We start from the raw sequence: 23,572 nt of genomic DNA on the forward strand, positions 1-23,572 counted from the left end.
GGTCCGCTTTGAAGTTCTCAGAGGAATAAAGACGCGCACAGAAGGAGAGAAACATTTCCATTGGCTCCAGTCTGCCGGTATTGGCCAATCACAAAAGTCGATATTGCGCAGACAATATTACTGAATATCCCACTATATTTTATTATTATAATTACACAAAGTTTATATGGATATTATATTGTAGACTATTGAGTGGATAAAATATATAAAACCCCTTCCCCATCATTCAGAGGCGATGCTTCACCGTTGCTTTGAAAAGTGTATTGCGAGAACTCGCTCTGAACTGCACGCGCGGCGCGCACACACACACACACACACACACACACACGTCCAGCTACAATAATGTATCAAATTCATTTGAAATAGCAACCCAGAATATTTGTCACAAGCACTGATTAAAACAATGATAACAATAATCACATAAAAAAAACACGACTAAATTCTGGACCTTTGGCAGTGAGGGGGTTCGTTCGAACCACCCGAACCCCCCCCCTGCCTACGGGCTTACACACCGTTTAGGTAAGGAACACATTTAGGTGTGATAGTCAGGTTTTCATACACTTTTGACTATTTAGTTTAATTGACCACAATCACATGGACCGAAAGGCTGCACTGTCTAAACTCATCTGTTTAACTTAAAAAAAAAAAAAAAATCATGCATTTTGGATAAAAGCATGGTTTTAATATCTTGTGATCTGTACAATATCGTCACAGCTTATCACCTCATTAATGTGTGTGGATGGAGATTGGGGAACGTGATAGTGATGGTGGTTGTGGAAGGGGCTGAAGAGGAGGAGGAGGAGCAGAAGAGAGAGGAATGACTATGAGGAAGAGGAGGAGGGGGGGGGGGAAGGAGTGAGAGCGGGAGAGAAGGAGGGATATGAAAGGAGGGGTACAGACAGCCATTACAGCAGCACTCGGTCTGTGTAGTCCTGCTTTTCCGTTACCCGGCTCAGTGTGATCGCTGGAGGAAAGATTTCCCAGCCGTTCACAGCGGATTGCATTAAAGCCGGTGAAGCACAGGATCGTAGCCGGGGATCCTCACATCCCTGCCCGCGTGGCTGTGGCCGGGGCTCGGGGACTCTCCGGTAAGGCGCTTTATAACCGTAGCTCGTGAAGCTGTGTGCTTGTGTGATGGCTTCTCATCTGTATTCAGTTACACTGATGCTGTTAGAGCCGGCAATTGAATTCATGCGATCTGAAAGCAGTAGATCCGTTTAGCGCTTAATAACGGCCGCATTTTCATTAGGGATCATTTCTGGTAGGAAAAAGCACCAGCTCTGTGATCTCGGCCATCATCATAAGGAATCCGGTGTGTTGTACTGTATGTTGTATGGACAAAGGCTCATTCACTGACCATCACATCACCAGCCAAGCCCAGATTTTACTCTACATTCTCATGCAATGAGATGGTTTTAATAATGTTTGACTTTGACGTGTTGTAGTAGTCACTATTGCAGATGCCTACTACGACCCTTCATAAAGCATAGTAAGCCCCTTCATTAGGAACCTTTTATTGATTCCCATGAGCCGGTGAGCAGCCGGTGAGCAGCCGGAGAGCAGCCAGAGAGCAGACAGAGAGCAGCCTGTGAGCAGCCAGTGAGCAGCCAGTGAGCAGCCAGTGAGCAGCCGGAGAGCAGCCAGTGAGCAGCAGACAGAGAGCAGCCGGAGAGCAGCCAGTGAGCAGCAGACAGAGAGCAGCCAGTGAGCAGCAGACAGAGAGCAGCCGGAGAGCAGCCAGAGAGAAGCCAGTGAGCAGCCGGTGAGCAGCCAGTGAGCAGCAGACAGAGAGCAGCCGGAGAGCAGCCAGAGAGCAGCCAGTGAGCAGCAGACAGAGAGCAGCCAGTGAGTAGACAGAGAGCAACCAGTGAGCAGACAGAGAGCAGCCAGTGAGCAGCAGACAGAGAGCAGCCAGTGAGCAGCCAGTGAGCAGTAGTCTATATCAAATGCTCCATGCCCTAAATATTCCATGGCCTTATTAGCCTATGCCCTCTATAGCACATTTACCAGGGATGTACAGATCCAATTTCTATTTTATTTTTGATGATATTAATACCGGATCCCTGAGTAGTGGCTCGTACTAACATCCTCTCAGTAACTGAGATGAGCATTTTCCTTGTCACAGTTTTTGCACATTTTTGCACATGACACATGACCCACTGGCCAGCTCTTCCCGTCATACAACAGCTACCATAGCTAATACACCTGAGAAACATGAAACCAGCTTTGAACTGCTACTCTTCTACACTATGGACCATCTAAATATAAAGATTTACTTTAAAATCTAAAGGTACAGCATCTATGCCTTACCAGATGAAAGACTAAAAACTAAAGGTACCCTTGATTGTACCAGGTCAGCACTGAAGAAAAGCACAATTTGGTGCTTTTTATTTCTGAGAGTGCAGCATGCTATATAACAGTTTATGTTCTCCGATCAGGTTGAAGATCTGCTATGTGTTCATTAAAGTTACATCTAAACATGGCATAAAACACATCAGTTGATTGATTGAATTTGATTTGATATGATAATTTGTCTTCAGTCATTCATTACCGTTAGTTTCAGGTTACAGAACAGCTTTTGAAAGGATATTTTTGGTGGACTGTTTTCTAACCCAACACCCAACACAGGGAAAATTCCAGTATCTAATACAACTGTTCTGTTGCCTTATAGACTACCATGTTATTTCCATGTCAGTGTAACCACTTTTCTAAGAATACTCCATTAATTGGCCTCTTTGGATTGATGGATGCGGTCGATGGGGGCTGACACATTGTGGAAAGCCACAGATCAGTAATTTTATATTCTCCTAAGAACCTATTTCATAGCCTAATACTGAATGATGTCCAGTGTCAATTTAACTTGCTTATTGTTCTCAGTGTAGCACAGCAGATACTGTAGACATCTCTGTTATAGTGAGATGAAACTCTATTCATTCAGTGAACAATAATCCCTGAATAAGTGCAGTGCACTAAAGAATGTAATTCAAATGGTCAATGTATTAATGTTGTTCTTTCTTCAGTGAGTGCTACTTTAAGAATCCTGTCTGCCTAAACAGGGTGCTAGTGTAACTCTGTGTGAGAGTTGGGAAATCCATCTGTGTGAGAGTCTTCTGAGGTTAAGTGTATCTGGCTATCTGTTCGGAATTCTCTCCTCCTTCTTTGTGGTGTGATTAAGAATGATGCCGAAGCATCGTTTTTTTTTTTTCAGTGAGTGTGTAAATGCTCTGCCAATTGGACTGAGACTTTAAATCAACACAATTGCAGCTGCTCTGGCCTGTCAGAGTGTATGCAAAGAGACTGAAACGATTCAACCATGTTTTTGCACATTTACAAAAAACCCTGCCATTTCTCTTTACATTGTACCTCTCAAGCATACATTGTACATTGTACCTCTCAAGCATAATGAGACAGTGTGGTTTTGGACCTGGGCTATTTATATATGCTAGCTGCCACAGAATGAAAACATGGCAGCAAAGGCCTGAATGTTTATCAAGGTTTAGCCACATTAAGCCTTCTCTGAGATCTTTCCTGCTCTTTGCAGGAAAATGCAACAGACCCAGACATGCACAGGAAATACCTGTCAACTGATCATTGATCTACACAAAAATCCACTCCCTTCCATTTAGACTATACTTGTGGTCAAGTTAACTCAGGATAGTTTCAGATGAACTGGAGGTCATAAGAGCTCTTTTCAGATTCAGTCTGATATTTTATTAGAGGTGGCAGCAGGCAGGAGGGGTGATTTTCCTCTAGCTTGCACTTAGTCAGTGCTATTGATCTTTCAGCTTATGTGGATCTTGGAGATGGACAGATGTCTAATCTTGCGCCCATGGGTCTCATTCCTTCTGTATCACAGTGGGTGTGAGATTGCTGTGAGCAGTCATCAGAATGTTCTATATTGATCTGGACTTAATCTTTATATTAATAGATCATTAATGAGGATGATGAATTTCCTCGTTTTTCCTTCCATCATCATTCCTTTAGTCACTGGAGATCAGCACATCAATGTCTCTGTTACTCTGAGTGTAACTAATGTGCAGCTGATACTCTGTAATTAACTGACAATGCAAACAGCTTTGTGTTTATTTCTCACACCATGCTGAAGTTCTTAACCAACTCCTTCTGTTTTTTTCCAGCTCGACAGCGACATGTCTTCTTCTGACGAGGAGAGCCTGAGTGAACGCTCGTGTGTGAGTGAGCGTTCTTTTCGTAGTGAGCGTTCAGGAGGATCCCTGTCTCCATGCCCTCAAAGCACCTCCGGGCCAAAAGGTGACACCCTGCCTTGGAATCTGTCCAAACACGAGAGACGCAAGCGGAAGAGCCAGGATTCTGTGCTGGATCCTGCAGAGAGAGCTGTGGTGCGAGTAGCAGGTAGGAAATCCATCTGTCTCTGCATCTGTTATTAAAGAAACCTTATGGGAATGCATGAGAGACTGATTTAAGGTTGGTTTTGAGTTGAGTAACATCACAGGACTTGAATTAAAGTGAGCTAGAGGAGGAGTTTATAATCACTTAGTAATTTAGATCATGTGTTCAGGGGGATTAGTGTAAAGAAAAAACAACAAAGGTGTTTTGCATAACTAGGTAAAACTCCATTCATGAAATATAATGTGATTATTAATACAGTGTATTTTATTCCTCTTTACACCACGGCTGCTTCCCAAGCAATACATTTCTAAACTTATTTAAGAATGATACACACATTTTGCTTGTTTGTAGTTACATTTCTAAGACTTTTGAGACTGCTTTCAAAGATTTTAAACCGCTCTCTTCTAGATACCTTCACCATGATGATAGGTTTTAATTTTTTCAAATAACAACACATAGAAAATCTTAGATTACTGTGGAGCATTGACCGTATTTCAAGTCCCTGTGGAAGGTGTTACTATAGAAACAATATCTTATTACAGTAAGCACAATAATTAATAAATAAACCTGTGATTTGTCTTGCAGACAGCATTACTGTCAGAGCCGTGCTGTTATACAAAATTAAACAAAATGTCTTGTGGTATAATAGAGAATTGTTTTCCATTGGCTTATTTAGGCAAAATGGGTAAAATGATTGGACTTCTGGAGTTGGTTGTCTCGTTGGCAATAAAAGAGAAAAAGCTGAGCTAATTTCAGACAATTCTTTTCCCATCTGTCTTAGTTATATTGCTACTTGAGGTTATTTGATTACTGTTGATTAAGTGTGTTGGGTTGAATGTGACATAGCCAGGGATGAGACAAAGATCTGGACCGAGCTATAAAAGCAAGTTGCTGTAGCATTGAGTCTGGTGATAAAATAAAAAAAAAAAAAAGAGTGTGAGAAAAGGATTCAGTCATAGTTTACAATTGAAAACAGATTTTCACATACTGACTGCACGGTGTAAATGCTTTGCACATTGAAGCCAAATTTAGTTTGTAAGTCGCAGTTTGACTGCTAGGTGTGGGTTCTGTGCAGCTTTGTGTATTATCTCAAGCAGGCTTTTATTTTCTTTCTGATTTCATAATGATGGAAATTCCCCAGCCACAAAGAGCAAATCTACAGAGTATCGACAGAGCTCTGGCATTCTTATTTCTTACATATGGAAATGCAATAATATCACTAGGAATGGGATTAAAACAAGTTGCCACTGAGTGTGAAAACTGATGACTAGGCAAACTACATATCAGCATCTCAGACATGACCGTCTCCAGGGGCTTTTCTACATCCGTTATAATTTTTTTCACACCACTCAAAGGCGCCTCAGCCTGACTCCCCTGTTGCCATAGGGACACGTAAACTCTCCCAGTCCTTTAGTTACCAAGGCTTTGGTGAAAAAGAAAGCACACTGGGAAGTAAAAATGGCAAGAAAGGCCCAAAACAAACAAGGAAATACAGAGAGAGTGAGCATTTGAATTTTAATTTGAGCTTGAAAAAGACGGAGCAGATGTAGGAGATGGGGGGTGAGGGGCAGAAACGAAGGACTGGAGTGCAATCAAGTGAAACAAAATGAAGAAATAAAAAGGAGAGGAGAGAAAGCAGGAGTGTTAGTAGGGCCTCAGATAAATACTAGGGTTCAAAGTAGGGGGTGTTGAAGAGATAAGTAAAGATAACAAAGAAGCAAAGAGGCAGAAACAGCTAGATGAGATGAGAAAAGTGATTGCTGTGAAGTAAGTAAATGAGGTCATTTCCCTTATATACTACTCAGACATATTTTCCATATCTTGGATGTAGTGTCATTAGGTTACTCGCTCCTCTTAAACGAATAGTTCTGCTTAATGATTTCAGCTGATGTCCCTTAACTCAGCTTGAATAAATTAGATATGGCAACCCCCACATAAAAGAGTTCATTAAGAGCACTTTGGATAGTTACCAGTTTCAGCTTATAAAGGGTTTGTAGGACTTTTTCTCATAGAAGAAACCCTCTTATTTAGGGTCATATATAGAACCTTTATTGGTTTCCAAACAGTACAGATTCCCAGACCTGGTCCTGGTAGCCTTTGCCCAAAAGGACTCCATCAGAAAAAGGCTTTGTGGTGCTTGATGGAGTTGCATTTCTAATAGTGTATGTATGATTCAGGAAGATGTTGGGCTTTCTGAATGGACAAAAATCACGGCTCCAAAGAAAGCACCTGTGTCCTGTTTGAATGACTACCGTCCCATAGCACTGACCCCAATCGTGATGAAGTGCTTTGAGAGGCTAGTCATGAAAAACATAACAACCAGTCTCCCCAACACCCTCGATGCGCTCCAGTTTGCATATCGCCAGAACCGATCCACAGATGATGCAATTGCCCTTAGCCTCCACCTAGCCCTCACACCTTGAAAACAAAAATTCCCATGTCAGAATGCTGTTCATAGATTTCAGCTCAGCATTCAACACAATCATCCCACAACAGCTCATTCAAAAACTGCAACTGCTGGGCCTTAGCAACTACCTCTGTAATTGGATCCTGGACTTTCTAACTGGAAGACCACAGTCAGTGCGTATCGCCCAAAAAACATCGAGCACCACAACATCGAGCGCCACGCTCCCCTCGATCGAGGACATCTTCATGAAGCGATGCCTCAGCAGGGCCAACAGCATGGTGGGGGACCCCACTCATCCATCCTACAACATCTTTCATGTTGCACACTGCATCTTGCACTAGTCCGCTACCAGCTGCTTGACTTTGAATGCCTCCTGTTGCACGTGTACAATATAAAGGAAGCATTGTAGAGTCTTCATACTTATATTTATTGCTTGAGTGTAATTCTTTTTGTGTGTATTTATTTGTATTGATGGCATAGCCCGTACCTGCCTCCTGCTTCGTTGTTTTATGTTTTTTTTTGTTTTATGTTGTTTTATGTTTAATGTCTGTATGGATGTTGCACCGTTTGACCTGTGAGACACGACATCTCGTTCCACTGCATGTCTCAACATGTAGCGAAATGACAAATAAAGAAACTTGAACTTGAACAAGGTTGACAAGAAAGTAGAGACACCTCTATTTTGTCCAGAGTGGAATTTGGTGGCCCACATTCTTTCTTTTCTTTTTTTTATAGCCTTGATAGAGACCAGTTTTTTTATCTGAGTAGATATTATTGACAGCCGCTCAACTGCGATGAATAGATGAGAACATCTCTTATCTGTCTAAAAAAAATACAATAAAACACAAGTGGATGCTTGTGTTTTGGCAGTTTCCTACTAATGTCTAGGTGCAAACTAGGAACATGTTTAAATATGAAAAGCTGCCAAGAAGATGATGATAATTTACAGCTGAGATTAGGTTTCACTATAAGTCACAATCACAGCAGCTGTGTGTATTGTCAAACTTCCGAACAGCTCTAAATTATTACCATCTGACACACGACTAGAGGCATTTAATGTAGAACGCTATGTCATTATTATCAGAGAAACCATCCGGCTGCTCTGTGATCCGCAATATGGGTTTATTTATTGCATATTTCTAGCCATTACTCCAATTCCTTGTGCTATTTTGATGCTGTCACTGTGACCAACAAATGGGGACATTGTAAACATTAAGGAAATCTTAATAAGCGATAGCAAAAATAGAGCAGAGGGGTGATGGGTCTTTGCCTGTGTTACTGTTCACGTTTAATCATCATCTGCACTATTCTTGTCTCACCCTGTTGTGTGTAATGTGTTTCTGGCTGATGGATGCAGAGCAACAGTGGGCCAGAAGTAATATCTGCAGGCAGATCATGTTGTCCTTATCCAACACTGCTTGAGACTGTATCAAATCTGCTTTAATGCTCATGGCTGACTTCAAGTGTATACATGTTGAAATTGAACTGTTTAGCTTTTCTGCATGTTCTGGTTTATTGGACTAAAAATGAGGAGACAGAAACATATGGGAAGTTTTCTTTCCTGCACAATTCACTACATGTACTATATTTTAATACATGTAATAGTAATAACTCTCATCAGGACTACTTTTAGATAGGTGTAATAACTGGGAAAAGAAAAATAAATTAAACAGTATAAAGCAGTCAATAGCAGTGTCTTGCATAAAATAACTGTATTTGGTCTTTTGATGCCAGCAGCTGTTTTAAATGAATCCACCAGCATGCTTTTAATGTCAGATACCATAATTGTGTTTTTCATTAAGAAGAGAATGGAAAACGTTTACCTTTCCTATAACGGATATCTAATAGCAGTTTTAAAACTCATGCACCTTGTTCTAAAACATGGTTATTTAACAATGAAAAATGAAGGAATCTTGGGTGTTTCACGATAACAGTGATAACTTTTGTTGTGGAATTTGCACAACATTAAACAGTACTCTGTGTCACCTAAAATTGTGTACGTATGGCAAAATACTGCTTAGGTACCATGTCAGCATGGATTATTTTAATTCAAGTCAAGAAGCTTTTATTGTCATTTGAAACAGCATTCCTCCAGGACCATAGTGCTACACAAAACAACACAGAGCTAAAGACTGAAAGTTGCCCTAGCCACATAAAGTGAAACGTGGGCAACCCAGAACAAACAATGCAGACAGACAATACAAAATGCTACAAAACACAAGATAGTGCCATCCAGTGTGCATTCTGAATGTTGTACAAAACATAGTGCAAAGGTATAGAGTTGTAAATGTTGTTCAAAAGAGGGATTTAAACAAAGGGTTAATGCAAACGTATTTCCCTGTAACATAACAGCTATTTTATGTGTTTTTCCTTTCTTATGGAATTAAACAATCCCATAGTAATTACACATACACTACAGATATTTAGGATAGAGGTTAGGATGAAAAATGCTGCTGTATTCCTTTAAGTGCTTGTTATTGTTTGACATTTCTGATAAGAACCCCCGTCTCTGCTAGTAAAGGGCGAATGTCCTCCATGCTGTTAACTCCTCTGTTTTAAATGTGTTTTAGGTCATTGCATTGTCACTGGACTGTGGAGAAGGAATGAAACTAAACATAAAAAAATGTTACGGAAAATATCTGTACTCATGTTGTATTTGCAGTAGAGATTATCAGGCTACAGCATTACATTACAATCCGTTGTGTCAGCAAATAAGCAAATAGTAGGCTAGTTTTTCCTGTATTAGGAATAGACGAGAGGCGTTTTGTAGTAGTGGCTGCCTCAGTGTTTTTCACCATGACTGTCTGTTTTGTCCTTAGTTACAATTAAAAAAAAAGTTTTTAGTTTGTCCTACTTAATCGCACAAAAGTGTAAAATATAAACATTCTGAGAAAACAACGGGAGCTAAGAATTGTGTGGTTGTGCCACAATTACAAAAGTTTTCTGGAAGGAAAAACATCCATTGTACCGTGACCAGTGAATGTGGGCTCTTTAATCTAACCTAAGATCTGCTTCATCAGTCATAATACACACCTTTTTATTCATGCCTCATTAAAGCTTGCCCTATAACTTTTCACTAAATTACATATTTATAGCTTACAAATATACTAGTAGTTTATAGAATATAAAACACACACACACACACACATATATATATATACAAGTTATATATACAGATACAGTGTGTGTCCTTACTTATTTTTGAACACTAGATGGCACAGTAAGTGGCTTATTAGAACAAAAGCACTGGCATCACAAACAGCAAACGTTGGACTGAATATTGTGTGAAAGCAGATAATTATAGTCCTATGAAGATAATCTTTGAATGGTCTGTTCAGGTGAATTTAAAACAGATTCATCCATGATCAACCATGATTCAATTTGTATCTCATAGCAGAGCAACAGAAGAAATTTCATCAATATTTCATATTGTGTGCTTGTATTATATTTCTAATTGAAATAGTATATTAGTTAGTATATTAGGTATATCTGGAGTATGAGCCTTTGGTTTGATCCTGAGCTCAGATAACTGTCTGTGCAGAGATTCTGTGCATGTTTGCTCTGTGTCTGTGAGGTTTACTGCTGGGTCCTCTGTGGTTTCCTCTATCTCCCCAAAACATGGCAGCAGGTGAACTGCCTCAGCCCCTAGGTGTGTCTGTGTGGGTAATTCCAGGGATAGTCTCAGGATCTAGTTTGTTCTGGTTTTATTTTAGAATTCAGGAAAAAAAATGAACTCAATGTCTGGTCCATACCCTATTCACTATTTAGTGCAGTTTTTCTTTCTCCAGAACCACAGCTGGGAATATATAGTGATCTTCTGACAAGTGTGAATGTGTGTTTGTGCATATCTGTATCTGTGTGTGTGTGGAGTCCTGCAATTGACTGATGTCCACATTCAGTGTGTATTCCCACCTCGTGATCAGTTTTCCTGGGATAGGCTTGGGATCCACCATGACTGAATGAATTAATACTAAATGAAACTAATCACCTTTATTAAATAAACAGTGGGTAAAATGAAAGTCTTCCTCCTTTCGTTTTCTTGCATCACGTCTGTGCGTAAATGGGAGCCGAAATGAAATAAAAAGAAATGAAAACCTTGGTTGGTAAGGGTGCGGTTTAGGACATGGCTCTGTCACACCAGGACACGTCACCGGAAGTGAAAAGTGTTCGTGGTTTTTTTTTTTTTATCTGCGCCGCTCCATTTTGACCGGTGAGGGGCGACATATGCTGAGATTTACGCGCTGGTTACGCGCTGTTGTACGGGGAATGGAGGCATGGATGACAAGCAGGAACTGCGGGAAGAATAGAGAAAGACGAACCCTGTTTGCACTGGTGGAAGGAGAGGGAGGAGGACAAGAGGATGACTGGACGTGAATTAGAATAGAAGCGGCCATTATAGTGAACATCCAGCCGCCACCGGGCAACCGGGAACATACCGGTGAGCGGAATATAAGGTTAGAACACGGACAGCCCACTGCGAGCGCCTCCCCAATCTCTCTCTCTCTCTCACACACACACACACACACACACACTTGAGAATCTCCTCTAGCACTCACACACACACACACACACACACACACACAAATCCCATTCGCCGGCTAGGACGCAGGAGAAAGGCTTGGAATAGCGCCGTGCGCCGCTGGTGCCGCATCCACATATGGATTTCCATAACCGCGCCTTTATATGAGGATTTGTTTAATATGTAAGCGAATTATAGCAATATTACCTTTTTTATTACTATTATCATTTCTAGGAATCGTTTAAGTAAATTAGGATAATAACGCTTTCGGTCAAAGGAAGCAGATTCAGAGAGGACATTATTGTCCGACATTTGAAACCCTGGTGTGGATGAGAGTTTAAACCCACAGTGGATTTAAAGCCCAGCCGCACTGACAGCTGCCCCCGGAGCGCCGGCTCCTCTGTGCCGGATTAACTTCACTGCTATAGCGGGGATCCAGGACACCATGGCCGGCTTCATCCCGGGTTTACTGCCCACTACTCATTCACAGGAGAAAGAGTTCGCCAAAGCCTACGAGGATGTCCTGGAGAGATATAAAGGTAAACATGAGTTATATTACACACAACACAGACTGAATGTACTTGTGTATGTAGAGACACAAACCCGGAGGATCTGAGATTATGGACATGTGATTATTAAAGACGCAGCATCTGTAAAATCTACTGTGCATTGTTTCTTAACTACATATACAATAAATTTAAAAATAAATAAATAAAGAGTCTTAAAGAGTTTCAGCCAGGCTAACTGTTCAATTAAGAGTAAAACAGGTAGAACAATACTGAAATGTGCTTCATGAGAGGTGTTTGGTGGTGTTTTAGCCTCATTTTGGTTTCTTTTTGATTTAAAGGTGGACTGTTGGGCTGTTCGGTGTCCATGTGTTTGTTAAACAGAAGTAGGGCTTTAAAAATAAATAGCTCTAGTGAAATGAATAGCTTTGGAGAGACTGAGGGAGGGAGATGGAGCAGAGGGTTTGTAATGCAGCCCTGATGAAAAGGGGCTCTTTTAATTATTGATTGATGACAATGAAATCCGAGGCCATGTGAGAGGGGCAGTTGGTGTAGGACAAGTGAAATAAAGTTATAGTCCATATTCATATGAGTCCATATGAATATGACACATGGATATAATAATAATAATAATAATAATAATATCATTTTTAAGGTCTGTACTTTATAGCTCTTGTTCTCCAGCTTGCTGCTGTAAATCTCTCCCAGGCTTCCATATGTCTGTTATATGGCTTACATTTAATCTCCATCAAATTACCGAGCACTTATTGTGATCATAAAACCATACTGTGCTAAATGAAGGCCACGTATGAACAACATTAATATATCTTCGCCTTTGCTTGCTCACATACTTTATGAAACTCCAGGGATAACAGATGCAAATTGGCTAGCCTTACCACATTTCCAAAACCACTTTTCTTATGGCCACCAGGGGTGTTTTTATTCTGATGTATGAATGGAGTTCTGGCCTTAGGATAGAAGGTTCATAAAGCTAATCTTTGTATAGTGCGTTGTGTTACATAGTCACACTCACATTGTAATGTTTTACCTTTACATGTTGATATTGTTTTTCATTTACTTGACTTGACTTTTCCAATCCACCCAATACCCACACGTTACCTAGCCAAGTTATGCAATTGACCTTCTCATGACTAAGCACTTAAGACTGAACAGTCGCTGTAATCCACAGCGTCAGTGTGGTGTAGTTTACCTGGCCCTTCTCTCCCCTCCCCTCCCCTCCCCTTCCCTCCTGTCCTGTCTTGTTTACACTACATTTATCTTGTGTTTTGGAGTGAATTCCACCATCCAAACCCTGGATCTCCTTCACCATTGGCTTGGGGGGTAGGGTATATCCTTGGATGTCTTTGTACGTTTGTGTTACTTATGTTGCTTCATGAAGTTGAGAAATGTGTGTGAATGTACTGAAGCATCACTTGGTTCAAGTAGGAAACATGTGATGCAGGTTTAAATAATTTAAGGACTGGAGTTGTTTTTCAACATGCAGGGAGTTGACATGAGTTTAGAACAATAGCAGGATATCTAAAAGTGTTTGGGTGCTCAAAAAGGAAAAGGGACATTCATACGAGAAGGAGACGCAAAAACACTCACAGAGGAAACATTGATGCAGAAACCCATATGGCCTTCAGGTAGTGACCAAGAAAGATCTTAATGTTTCTGAGCAAGATATTCTGATATCCTGAGGACCTGCTGGTGTTGAATGACTTGGGGTTTATCCATAATATCATAACGCATCAGATTTAAAGAACATTATCATTCACTTGGATCTAACGTATATTTTCTATAGTAAATTCTGAGCTGATAAAAATCAGCATGTTTTTGCACTTTCACATGAAGTTGGCCAGCCAAGATATGTGTTGTAGTTTTTGTAGCTTCTTTAGTTTTACATTGGAGTTTCTGTTATGTAAGTTTCTGTTATGAAATAAAGATATTTTGTGTAAATGTATCCTGCCTTGATGCCCGATGACGCCTGAGATAGGCACAGGCTCCCCGTGACCCGAGGTAGTTCGGATAAGCGGTAGAAGATGAATGAATGAATGATATGCATCTAAACATGTAGAGCTAATACGTTATATATCACACAGACCTGAACACAAACGTAAAGCAACAAATCCTATTTTCTTTGCCAATACATTTCACTAAAGTTTGCATTCAAGCATGTTTACTGCCATTCTAATATTGTTATACTGAAACTATATATTTTAAATGAAACATTTGTCATCTTTGGCTTGAAACTGACATATTATTGCGAAGGTGAAAGTCTACATTTTTGGAGGGTTCAGCAAAACGACTGTGTAGGGTCGTGTGTCAGTGGGGTTAAACCCTTACTGTGTTGGGGACACTATAACATGTCTGAGTTTCACATGCTGGTTAATAGTAAACTAATTCCCTCTCACTGTTTAGTTCATTGCCCTAAAACCATCAGCCCATACACAAACACATGAGAAAGGGTTAGAAGGGGAGATAGTAAAGAATTTTAGCAGCCTGTGAGCATCCTGAAGTCCTTATTATTATATAGTGTCCATACACTAATCTAGTGCATATCAGTGACCACTGCTTCGATTCGCTTAGCCATTGTCCTGTTTGCTGTAGGTTGTGTACAAATCTGTCTGCTTTTGAAGCAGTTCTTACTTTTTGGTATCATTTTGACTGCAGATTTGGAAAGTCCCAAACGCTTTGTGCTTTTGAAGGCAGCTCTGGTTAGGAACGGAAACTTAAGCTGGAGTGCTGAAGGAGGCAAGCAATCACGGCTACATTTTATTTTCTGTGTCCTCAATCCCTTCAGTCTTCCATGACAGAAATCAGCGAACCTGGCTACATGCTCCGTTTGCCTTGACCTTTTCTTTCTTTCACTCTCAGGCTCCCTCTGTCCTGCCACAGAGTCACAGCATTTCTGGCCTCACTTCCTGTTTTGTGTACATTCTCCTGCAGCACGTGACTGTTCCAGCAGGAAGAGAAACCGCTCACAGAGCAGAACAGTCTTTTATTCTATTCTTCTTGTTAGCCTACTTTGTGATTCTCTGTCCTAGAAGGACCATTTGTGGTGTAACTCTGGTCATTGTGCCATGCTGCATGAGACACAGTTTAGAAGTTTCTGTGTTTGGTGCACAGTATATATATATATGTAGACACACACTTATATGTATACATGCGTGTATTAATAGATAAAGAGCTACCAAAAGACCTGCTGTTTTGTTGATGCTCTGACCTTGTGGCCTAGCCATTTTCTAACCACTTTGAGATGCTGCCTAGTATATCCCACCCCTCATAGGTGCCAGCTGTCAGGGGTTTTAGTGTTATGGCTGATCGGTGTGTGTGTGTGTATATATACACACATGCATATATGCATATTCTTTTTTTGGTTTATGTTTCTAACTCTCTTTTTGAATGTTTGCCCTCCTCCCCACGCGTGTAGAGAGGATGCAGTCCCGCTGCACAGCTGTAGCTCCGGCTGAGGGAACTTCTATAAAACCCCGTTCTTCGTTTGAGAATGAAATCAGTTTATTTTAATTTATTTTATTTTTTGGGGGAGTTTCAAATATTCTTATGTCTATGTGGTTTGTTTTGAGTTCCTCTAACCTCCCTGAAACAGCAAGTTGTCTAGTCTACATTCCTTCTTGGTGTGAATGTGTGTTATGCTCTCAGATGTTATTCCATGCAGGATGTATTCACACTTCATGCCCTGTGTTTTCGGTACAACATCTCAGTGATTATACGTGGAAAACAATCGATCAAGAGGCTCCAGATTGGACAGAGGATGACCTCAGTGCTCCCCAATTGCACTGCAGTAGCATTACACACACACACACACACACACACACACACACCTTTAGCACCTCTGTCAGTTTGCTGTCTGTGCACTTTACTGGATAGCTACATCAGGAGATATGAAAAAATGAGATGTGGTCTTAAATAAAGTGTAGAGTGTACTTTAATGAGTGTGGGGGTCGAGAGCTGGAGTGGACAGACGGAGAGAAGCATGCAAACTGTTAATGAATAAGTCAACAGTTAAAGGCACTGGGACACAGCAGCTCGGAGGGGCATCGATTTTAAATGCACCAGAAACCTTATCCAATCAATACACCACCTCCCCACCATCCTAGCATTCCCACTTCACTTTCTACACTATTCAAATAATTGACCTGGAATATCTGCTGTCTGAATCCTATGCTAATTCTTTCTTATCCACAATGCAGAGAATTAATAAAAGAAAAGGTGTGTTTGTACCATGGGTCAGGACATCATGAGCCATTCCCCAGCTGAAACAGCAAGGTTATATATGTTTTGCGACATTTCCTCATCCTCTGAGCAGTCAGGCTATGGGAAGCACCTGCACGTTTCAGGATGGAAATCAGAACAAGCCAGTTCATCCTGTACGGCCTTGGATGAAACACAGCCTGTGTGTCTGTTTGTGTTGGAATTGATCGTGTTTGGGAAAGCTAGGGACAGATCCATCCAGCTGTCATTCTGACATCTCATCCATCCGTCTCCGTTCTTGGGGAATTGACTGATTTAGAGATAGCGTTTATAGATTGCGGAAGGAGAGAACAGAAATGCAAGAACTCATCCATCACCTCTATATGTGCAGATTAGTGTGAGGAAGCACCCTGGAAGAGGCTGTGATGAATATTCCTGAGCTGTTATGACTGGACTGAATTACATTTGTATGTAATTTGTCTTATAAAAGTGTTTTTGTCAGCAGCACTGAATGGTCTGAAATTGTGTAAACATTCACCACTAAATGCATTAGTTTTAATCAATAGTATATCAATAATATATTTAATATGATGTGTAATCTGTTTTAACATAAATCAGTCTCAAATCAGTGTCCTAGCATTTTGATTCAACCATGAATGAATCAATAAATGAGGGCCAGACAACTTTTTAAATGATTTGCCCTTCTGTTGCTAACACGCGCATCATCCATCAATCAATAAATCAGTAAGTTCACAATCTAACCTGAACTCTGACATTATCATCTAACGATGCATGTTAAATCTGAGAATAGGTTTCCTTATATTCTAGCAGTTCAGAGGAGAAACTCCACTCTCTATGGCACAGTGAAAAAACAACAACAACAACAAAAAAAACAAAGCGATTAGAGCAACATCAAGTTGGTCAGTAAAAAAAGGAATATTGCGTCTATTCAGTGAGCTTTTCTCTTTTTCCACAGGCGTTCAGATGTTTTAGGTGAAGCCATGGTCAATTTAAAAAATGGTTAGGTCCTCAGAACTTCCTCATTTACAGTGAAATGTGAAAACTATTCAGCCATGTCTGATGTCATTTCCACTATTTTATTTGTTTTGCATTGCAGTTGCAATGAGGCATCACAGTGGATTCAGCCATCTTGAAATTGTGGAGATCACATGACAGTCTTACAATAGCATTTACAACAAGCTCCATCTTCCCCATTTTACACTCCAACATATTCATCCGCTTTGGAGAGCGCGTTCATAAAGATGCGGATGAATGATCAGTGTGAATACAGTGTGAATATCGGATGAATACAGTTTTAGAAAAAAAACATAACAAACAGTGTGTTTACAGATTTTCCAGGTTCATGAGGACCAGGCCATGGTGCTAGAACTGGTTGGATTTGTGAGTCTAAAACTAAGTTTTTCAGACAGTTAAACTCCATCAGAAATATTGACTGTCCCGTTAAAGCACCATGTAGGATATTGCACCAAAGTTCATTTTCTTCTAATGGGCTAAGCATCTACAATCTTAGGAAAATGTTATATTTACAGGTTTACAATTCTACTTTATTCTGCATCTCCTTCTCAACTTACTTTTCCCACATCTACGAGTTCGCTCTTGAATGATCGGTTTAATCTGTTCGACTGATTACAGCTTGTTTTAAACTGTGTAAACGGTTTCATCAGTATTTTAAGATTATTATTTGCCTCACTGTAGTGACGTGACCCCTACAAGATAACAGTCTTGTCAATGTATATGATAAAGCGTTTCAATTGATAGACATGAAGAAAATGACTTCATCCTGCTTACAACATTAATCAGCATGACCCGAGTAAAGATATTGGGGTCATATAAACAGAAACAAACTGCCTGGGGACAGGTTTTTTTTTTGTCAGACAGCATGCATGATTGCATTGCAAATCACTCTCTGTATGCCGATAATGTTTTATTAATTACTTAGGTAGATAGATGTACTTTATTGGTCCCTGAGGGGATATTTGGGGAACAGTTAATAACAAGTCAGCATTTTAATTGATTGCTAGCTGAAACAAAATTTAAAAAGGTTTTGTATTTCTATATGCTGTCCTATTGGTGGCTTTTAAATGAGTGCCATAACAGCAGAAACAATCAAAAACTTCTCACTCGCCAGAGCTGGTCTCCGGCTGTCTTTGGTGGTACTGTAGTGTCGCTAAATTGGGTGTCAGTGAGCATGTCTTGTTATGTTCGTCAAAACTGATCACAAGTCAACACCAAAGAGCTCTTTTATGAAGTGTAATTTTATTCTGACAGCAAAACAAAATGAGTGAAAACAAAATTGCAGGCTTTACGACTCAGACGAAGCAATTGTGAATAATTAGACCGAATGCTCTGTTCTTTTAATGAGTTCCTTGATACAGTATGTCCAGGGACAGAGCAGCATGTGATTCTCAGATGAAAGGAGGAGTGACGTAGCTCCATGATTGAGGCGATAGCTGATCTCACTCACTTATTAAACACAACAGGACCTACAGTTTCACGGTTAGAGGCCACACCCTGCACTGTTCTGGGACATCACTTGACCTTTACTGGTGCTGGGCTTTTGTGAAGAATAACACTGTTGGCTACTAACAGTTTTGTTTTGGGATATATTTAGAAAGTGGCTTAGATCTCCTGCAAAGCCGTGTCATTTATTCTTGGTGTGTGCCTCGTAATTTCTTTGCCAGAAATCAGAAATCTGAGCTCTTCCTTATTCTGCAGGACCGACTGACCCACTCAGCACAAAGTTGTGCTGCTGTTTGTGATTTCTGACTGTAATGCTCTGGTGAAGAGCTGTGATGAGTGCTTCCTCTGGGTTTACGCCTGCTTTTAGGTCTCTCTCTTTCTTTAAAAGATGAATGTTTTCAGGCTGTGCTGCAGTGTATTAGACATGGTGATGTTTCAGCACTCTTGTTCTGAATTAGTTACAGAGACAAAGGACTTGTGTCGTCACCTTTAGTAATGTTCATATTAAATTATTTAATAATAGATTGTGTGTGTGTGTGGGGGGGTGTGTGTGTGTGTGTGCATGTGTGTGTGAATACTTGAGATAATGAAGGAAACAACATGCTGAGAAACATTACTGGCCTGATAACAGTTCAGTTAGTGCTACTGTTGTGTCTGGCAGTCTCCACATGTCCCTGCTGCTCCACTCCCTCTCTCTTCCCACACATTCCCTCTTTCTTTCTCTGGATTTTAGTAGGTCAGTAGTTTCCAGGGGGGAAATCTGGAACATTAACAAGCTTTACTCCTAATTGCAGAGCTGAAATTGCCAGATCACGAGACCTGTCTGTTAAAAGCAGTGACACCATTTGGTTTTGTTTGTTTATTATTTACCTAATAACGCTGTGTTGGACTGAAGCGTGTTAACGTCCTGTCCTCTTCACATGTTTCATTAGTCCCCTTTGTCATATTTCTGTTGTCTTTCACCACGTCCCTGCTGCACTTCTTCCAGTTCTTCAAGCTGTGTGAAAGGAATAGTAATCAAGTGGTCTTTATGCAAGCTCAGCGTCCAGCTGGTCACTTTTCCGTTCCTTTTGTCAGATATTCTCTGTCCAAGGACAGAGGAAAATACAGCCAGAGGGAAGAGGCCTCAGGCTGGGGACTTGGGCCACTCTGTACTTTTCGTCAGTAGTTCTGAATATGAATATTTCTGTTCAGATCAGTGCAACTAACAAGCATACTAGAAAGCATAACAACTTTGTCCTGTTATTTGAATAGGCAACATTTTTACTTAATTACTTAATTACAGCGGATTCATGTTAGAATTCAGGGTGGGGTCAAATGTTGTTCAAAAGGCACCAAAATAGGTTTTTAAGTACTTGGAGAATTTTATATTTTGCATCTGCACTGTAGAAAGTGAAATTTGCCAATTTTCTAAGCAAAATAAATTCATTTCGATTTGATTTGTATAGCACTTTTAACTGTGTCCATCGTCACAAAGCGGCTTTACAGGAATAATTCAGAATCAAAAAGATTTTTATGTAAATGTCTATTTATTCCCAACGAGCAAGCCAGAGACAACAGAGGCAAGAAAAATCTCCCTGAGACAATACAAAGAAGAAACCTTACTAGGAACCAGACTCAAAAGAAAACCCAACCTCAGTGTGACTCGAATCATTTCCTTTCTACACGTGTACTCTATAGAGTCCAGTACGGTTGTGTAACCAGGAGCTTTCGAGCAACTTATGAGTAGGTGCTTCAGCATAATTTCTGAATTTGTTATATTTTCATCATAAATTTCTTCCATTGATTTGCTGTAATTAATATTAAAATTCGATTGAATCTCAGGTCCTGTTTACTGTGTATACTTAGGAAGTCCCTTTATGGGTCGTTTTTTAGAAACACAATTCAGAAAATGTGTTTGTCTTTTAGGCAACTAGAACTTATCTTAAAGATTTAGCTGTTTTTCTATTTACTGAATCGTTCGATAAAACTGAGACAGTATTTGAATGTCGATTATATTACAGTCACTTCCTGTTTAGTTATTTTGTTTTTGTGACTCGTGATTTTATTTGAATATGCCATTGGAATATTTTAGGCCTGATGATGGCTTGGTCCATTTATTCCAGCAATTTGCACTCTGATATTCTCTGTTGAAGTGTGAACCTTGCGGTATTTCACCTATTTTCTAGCCCATGTGACCCCCCCGTGTGAGGACCTCAATCTGTCTTAATCATGCTATTTACTCTTCAGACCAGGCCAAAGCACAAAAATGGACTCAAGTCCAAGCTTCACATTTTTCTTGTAGTAGCAGCAGCGCTTGAAGTCGTCATCTGTCATAATCTAGTCTAGTCCTAATCGGCTGTTTGCTAACCCTGTAATTCCTCTAATCTCTCCATTTTGTTAATTGTATGTATGTACAAATACAAACAGGTCATGAAACCGGTTAGATATTGTTAAAGGAAATAACTTTGCTCATCAAGTGAGAGAAAAGAAAAGCAGCTGAAAGTTATAAATTATTTCTGTGGGTGAGGTTTTAAATAAAGTCTTTAGTGATGGCTTTTGGATTGACCGAGTGTGATCTATACATGCATTGTCTGATCTGAACAAATAAAGCTTTGCGTGTGTCTTGGAGTTATTTGTATGATTTAAGTGTCTAATTCCGACTCTGTAACTATAGAAGTAGCTCCAACCCACAAATCCCTAACCCACATGAACGCAGGGACATTTTTAAAAAGCTGCTTTTGTGGTTTGGTTACATTAATCTTTTCCACTTTTTAAAGGTTTGTCATTCATGATGCAAATAAATAAATAAATAAATAAATAAAGGAAAAGAAGCAAAACACATGACGTTCCCTTGTAACATTGGCTTATTGTGATTCTGCAGTTTTGTGGCATGTAAATAGTTAGATAAACATCTAGACAGCAACTATGAACAGCAAGCACAATTTCTTGATCCATAATATTTGTGTAGGTTTTACAAAGTGTTAAAACATGAAATGACGGTGATTTAAAAGTAAGTAAGTAAGTAAGTAACTAACTAACTAACAAAATAAATAAATCACACTGGGTCTTCAGCATTCTTGAAATTTTTTATTTATTTATTTTTTTTGTTTCGTTTCCCATTCAGTGGCATAAGTACATCACTTTAATGTGAATAGAAAGGCTGAATAAAAAGAAGTTAAAATAAAATACACATCTTAAATTTGCATTAGTTACTGTGGACTAGACTATGTGGTGTTTGCAGTGTATGTCACTTGATCAAATGTTGTAATAGTTTGTTGCGTATTAGCTTACTAAAGTTTTCTTTTTTCAGTTTCATATTTTAGTTAATAGGAATTGAATTCAATATGATAAATATCAGGCAAGGTTTTTTGTGTAGTATTGTTTTGAATAAGGAAATGTGATGTGATGGCACTTTTGATACCAATATAAATACAGTATCATGGTATTGTGTATCATGTCTCATAATACAGTACTTTTTTACCCCAATCACACCGCCTGAAGCTGTTTGACATGCTGTGATTGGCACGAGACAGGAACTTGGTTCAGCACCATTCAGCTAGCAGAGGTCTGAAAAGTTTTTTTTTTCATTATTTAATGTATAAATGAATAATATATAAATGGTACAAGGTGAAGTTCAGTTTAGAGAGACACAGAGTGAGAAAGCACGAACGCGTCAGAAGTACATTCCTGAAATAGCAGGGAGAACTCAGGGAGGAGTCGGGAAAGAGGAAGTAACACAACATGCAGCAAGCCTCTATTCAAAAAGCAGGAAATGCAAGAAATAAAAGCCACTCTCAGCTGATACACAATGATAACATACAAATATTTTGAGGTTGTGTCACGTGTCATGTTTCTCTAACGGACAATACAGTCATTGAAACGAGAACCTAACAGGCAGGGCAACTCTACTCAAGGCTGATATTTCCATCACATACTCATACTGATGAAATGTGCATTCACTGGCTGTGATGTGCTCCGAGTTTGATAGAGCAGTTTAATGGAGCCTGTCCAAGTGTGCTGTTCCTCCTCATCATTCTGCCCCACTTTCAGCTCTGACCTTTTCTCTGCTGATGCTTTAGAGCAGCGAGCATCACTCCACTTCTACCACACTCTGACACTGCAGACATGGTGGCCTTGTAGAAGTTTATGGACCTAAAGTGCTTTATTTAGTCAGTAAATGCTTCAGGCTCTTTAGGCTGTGTTGGAAACGAACACGAACCAATTGTTAATGAAAAACTGTTTTGTTATGTTCATTTTTAAAATGGCTAGCTAATGAACAGGACGATTGTGTTCAAACTTTTGTGATAAAGTTACAGGCATGTGCAGATTACAGATTACATCATGTGAGGATTGCTACTCTCTTTTTCGATTGGATTAAGACACCACTTGTGACTTTCACATTCAAGTCCTAGTAGAAATATCATAATTATGAGGTGTGCACACGTGAACGCTTTTTAATTACAGCTTGGGAATATATTTTTCTCTCTGAGCCCAACTTAGAGTTGGAGCCGGTCAGTAACAGAGTCAAAATCAGCCTGTGTTCAATAAACCTGACATGTGAGGGATTACATTAAATTAAATTAGATTGGGACTTCAATATTCAGATGAACAATTGAGGAGGATTTGGGTTTTGTCTTGTTAGACAGAAATTATGTCGGATGTCAGCAGAATTCCTAAGACATCCTTGATGTAGCTTTTATCACTAAACTACAGAGCTATGATCTAATTGGTTGGGTAAAAAAAAGTGCAACTTGAAACTTCCTCTTCCTCTGTTTTTCTAAGCAAAAGCATCAGTCAGATCAAAAACAAATTTGACTGATGGAAAAAGAAAGCGATTCAGTTTGCTTTAGCTTCAGGGAAACTTTCTATAGATGAACCTCGGTTTTCTTTGTGCTGTTTAGCATTTATTCTGTTAGAAACGAGTTAGACTTAGCCTTAGACGTCACACCTACAAACCTTTGACTGAACGTCTGATGCATATTGCAGACAAAATTGGAAACGTTTTAGAAATTTTGAAGTCGCCATCTGATTGGTTGGATTCTATCGGATTTCCGGGAGACCGTCCACCTGGAAACGAAGCGGCAGTGACGCTCT

General features: G+C 39.8%; 1 protein-coding gene across 8 annotated transcripts in view; it reads left to right on the forward strand.

Moving 5' to 3' along the window:
- The first annotated feature begins 939 nt into the window (after positions 1-939).
- The window catches only part of macf1a (microtubule actin crosslinking factor 1a), a 157,399-nt gene continuing 134,766 nt past the window's right edge, over positions 940-23,572 (forward strand). For 5 of the 8 annotated variants that reach the window (XM_060897620.1, XM_060897623.1, XM_060897622.1 and 2 more), the window contains exons 1-2: positions 941-1,088; positions 4,137-4,371. In XM_060897620.1, coding sequence (XP_060753603.1) covers positions 4,149-4,371 — 223 coding nt within the window. In that variant the 5' untranslated portion in view covers positions 941-1,088; positions 4,137-4,148. Of the gene's footprint in view, positions 1,089-4,136; positions 4,372-11,318; positions 11,834-23,572 lie in introns of those variants that run through there. The other 3 variants (XM_060897627.1, XM_060897631.1, XM_060897628.1) reach the window with 3 other exon arrangements.

The sequence above is a fragment of the Tachysurus vachellii genome, chromosome 21, assembly GCF_030014155.1.
Source record: "Tachysurus vachellii isolate PV-2020 chromosome 21, HZAU_Pvac_v1, whole genome shotgun sequence".
NCBI lineage: Eukaryota > Metazoa > Chordata > Actinopteri > Siluriformes > Bagridae > Tachysurus > Tachysurus vachellii.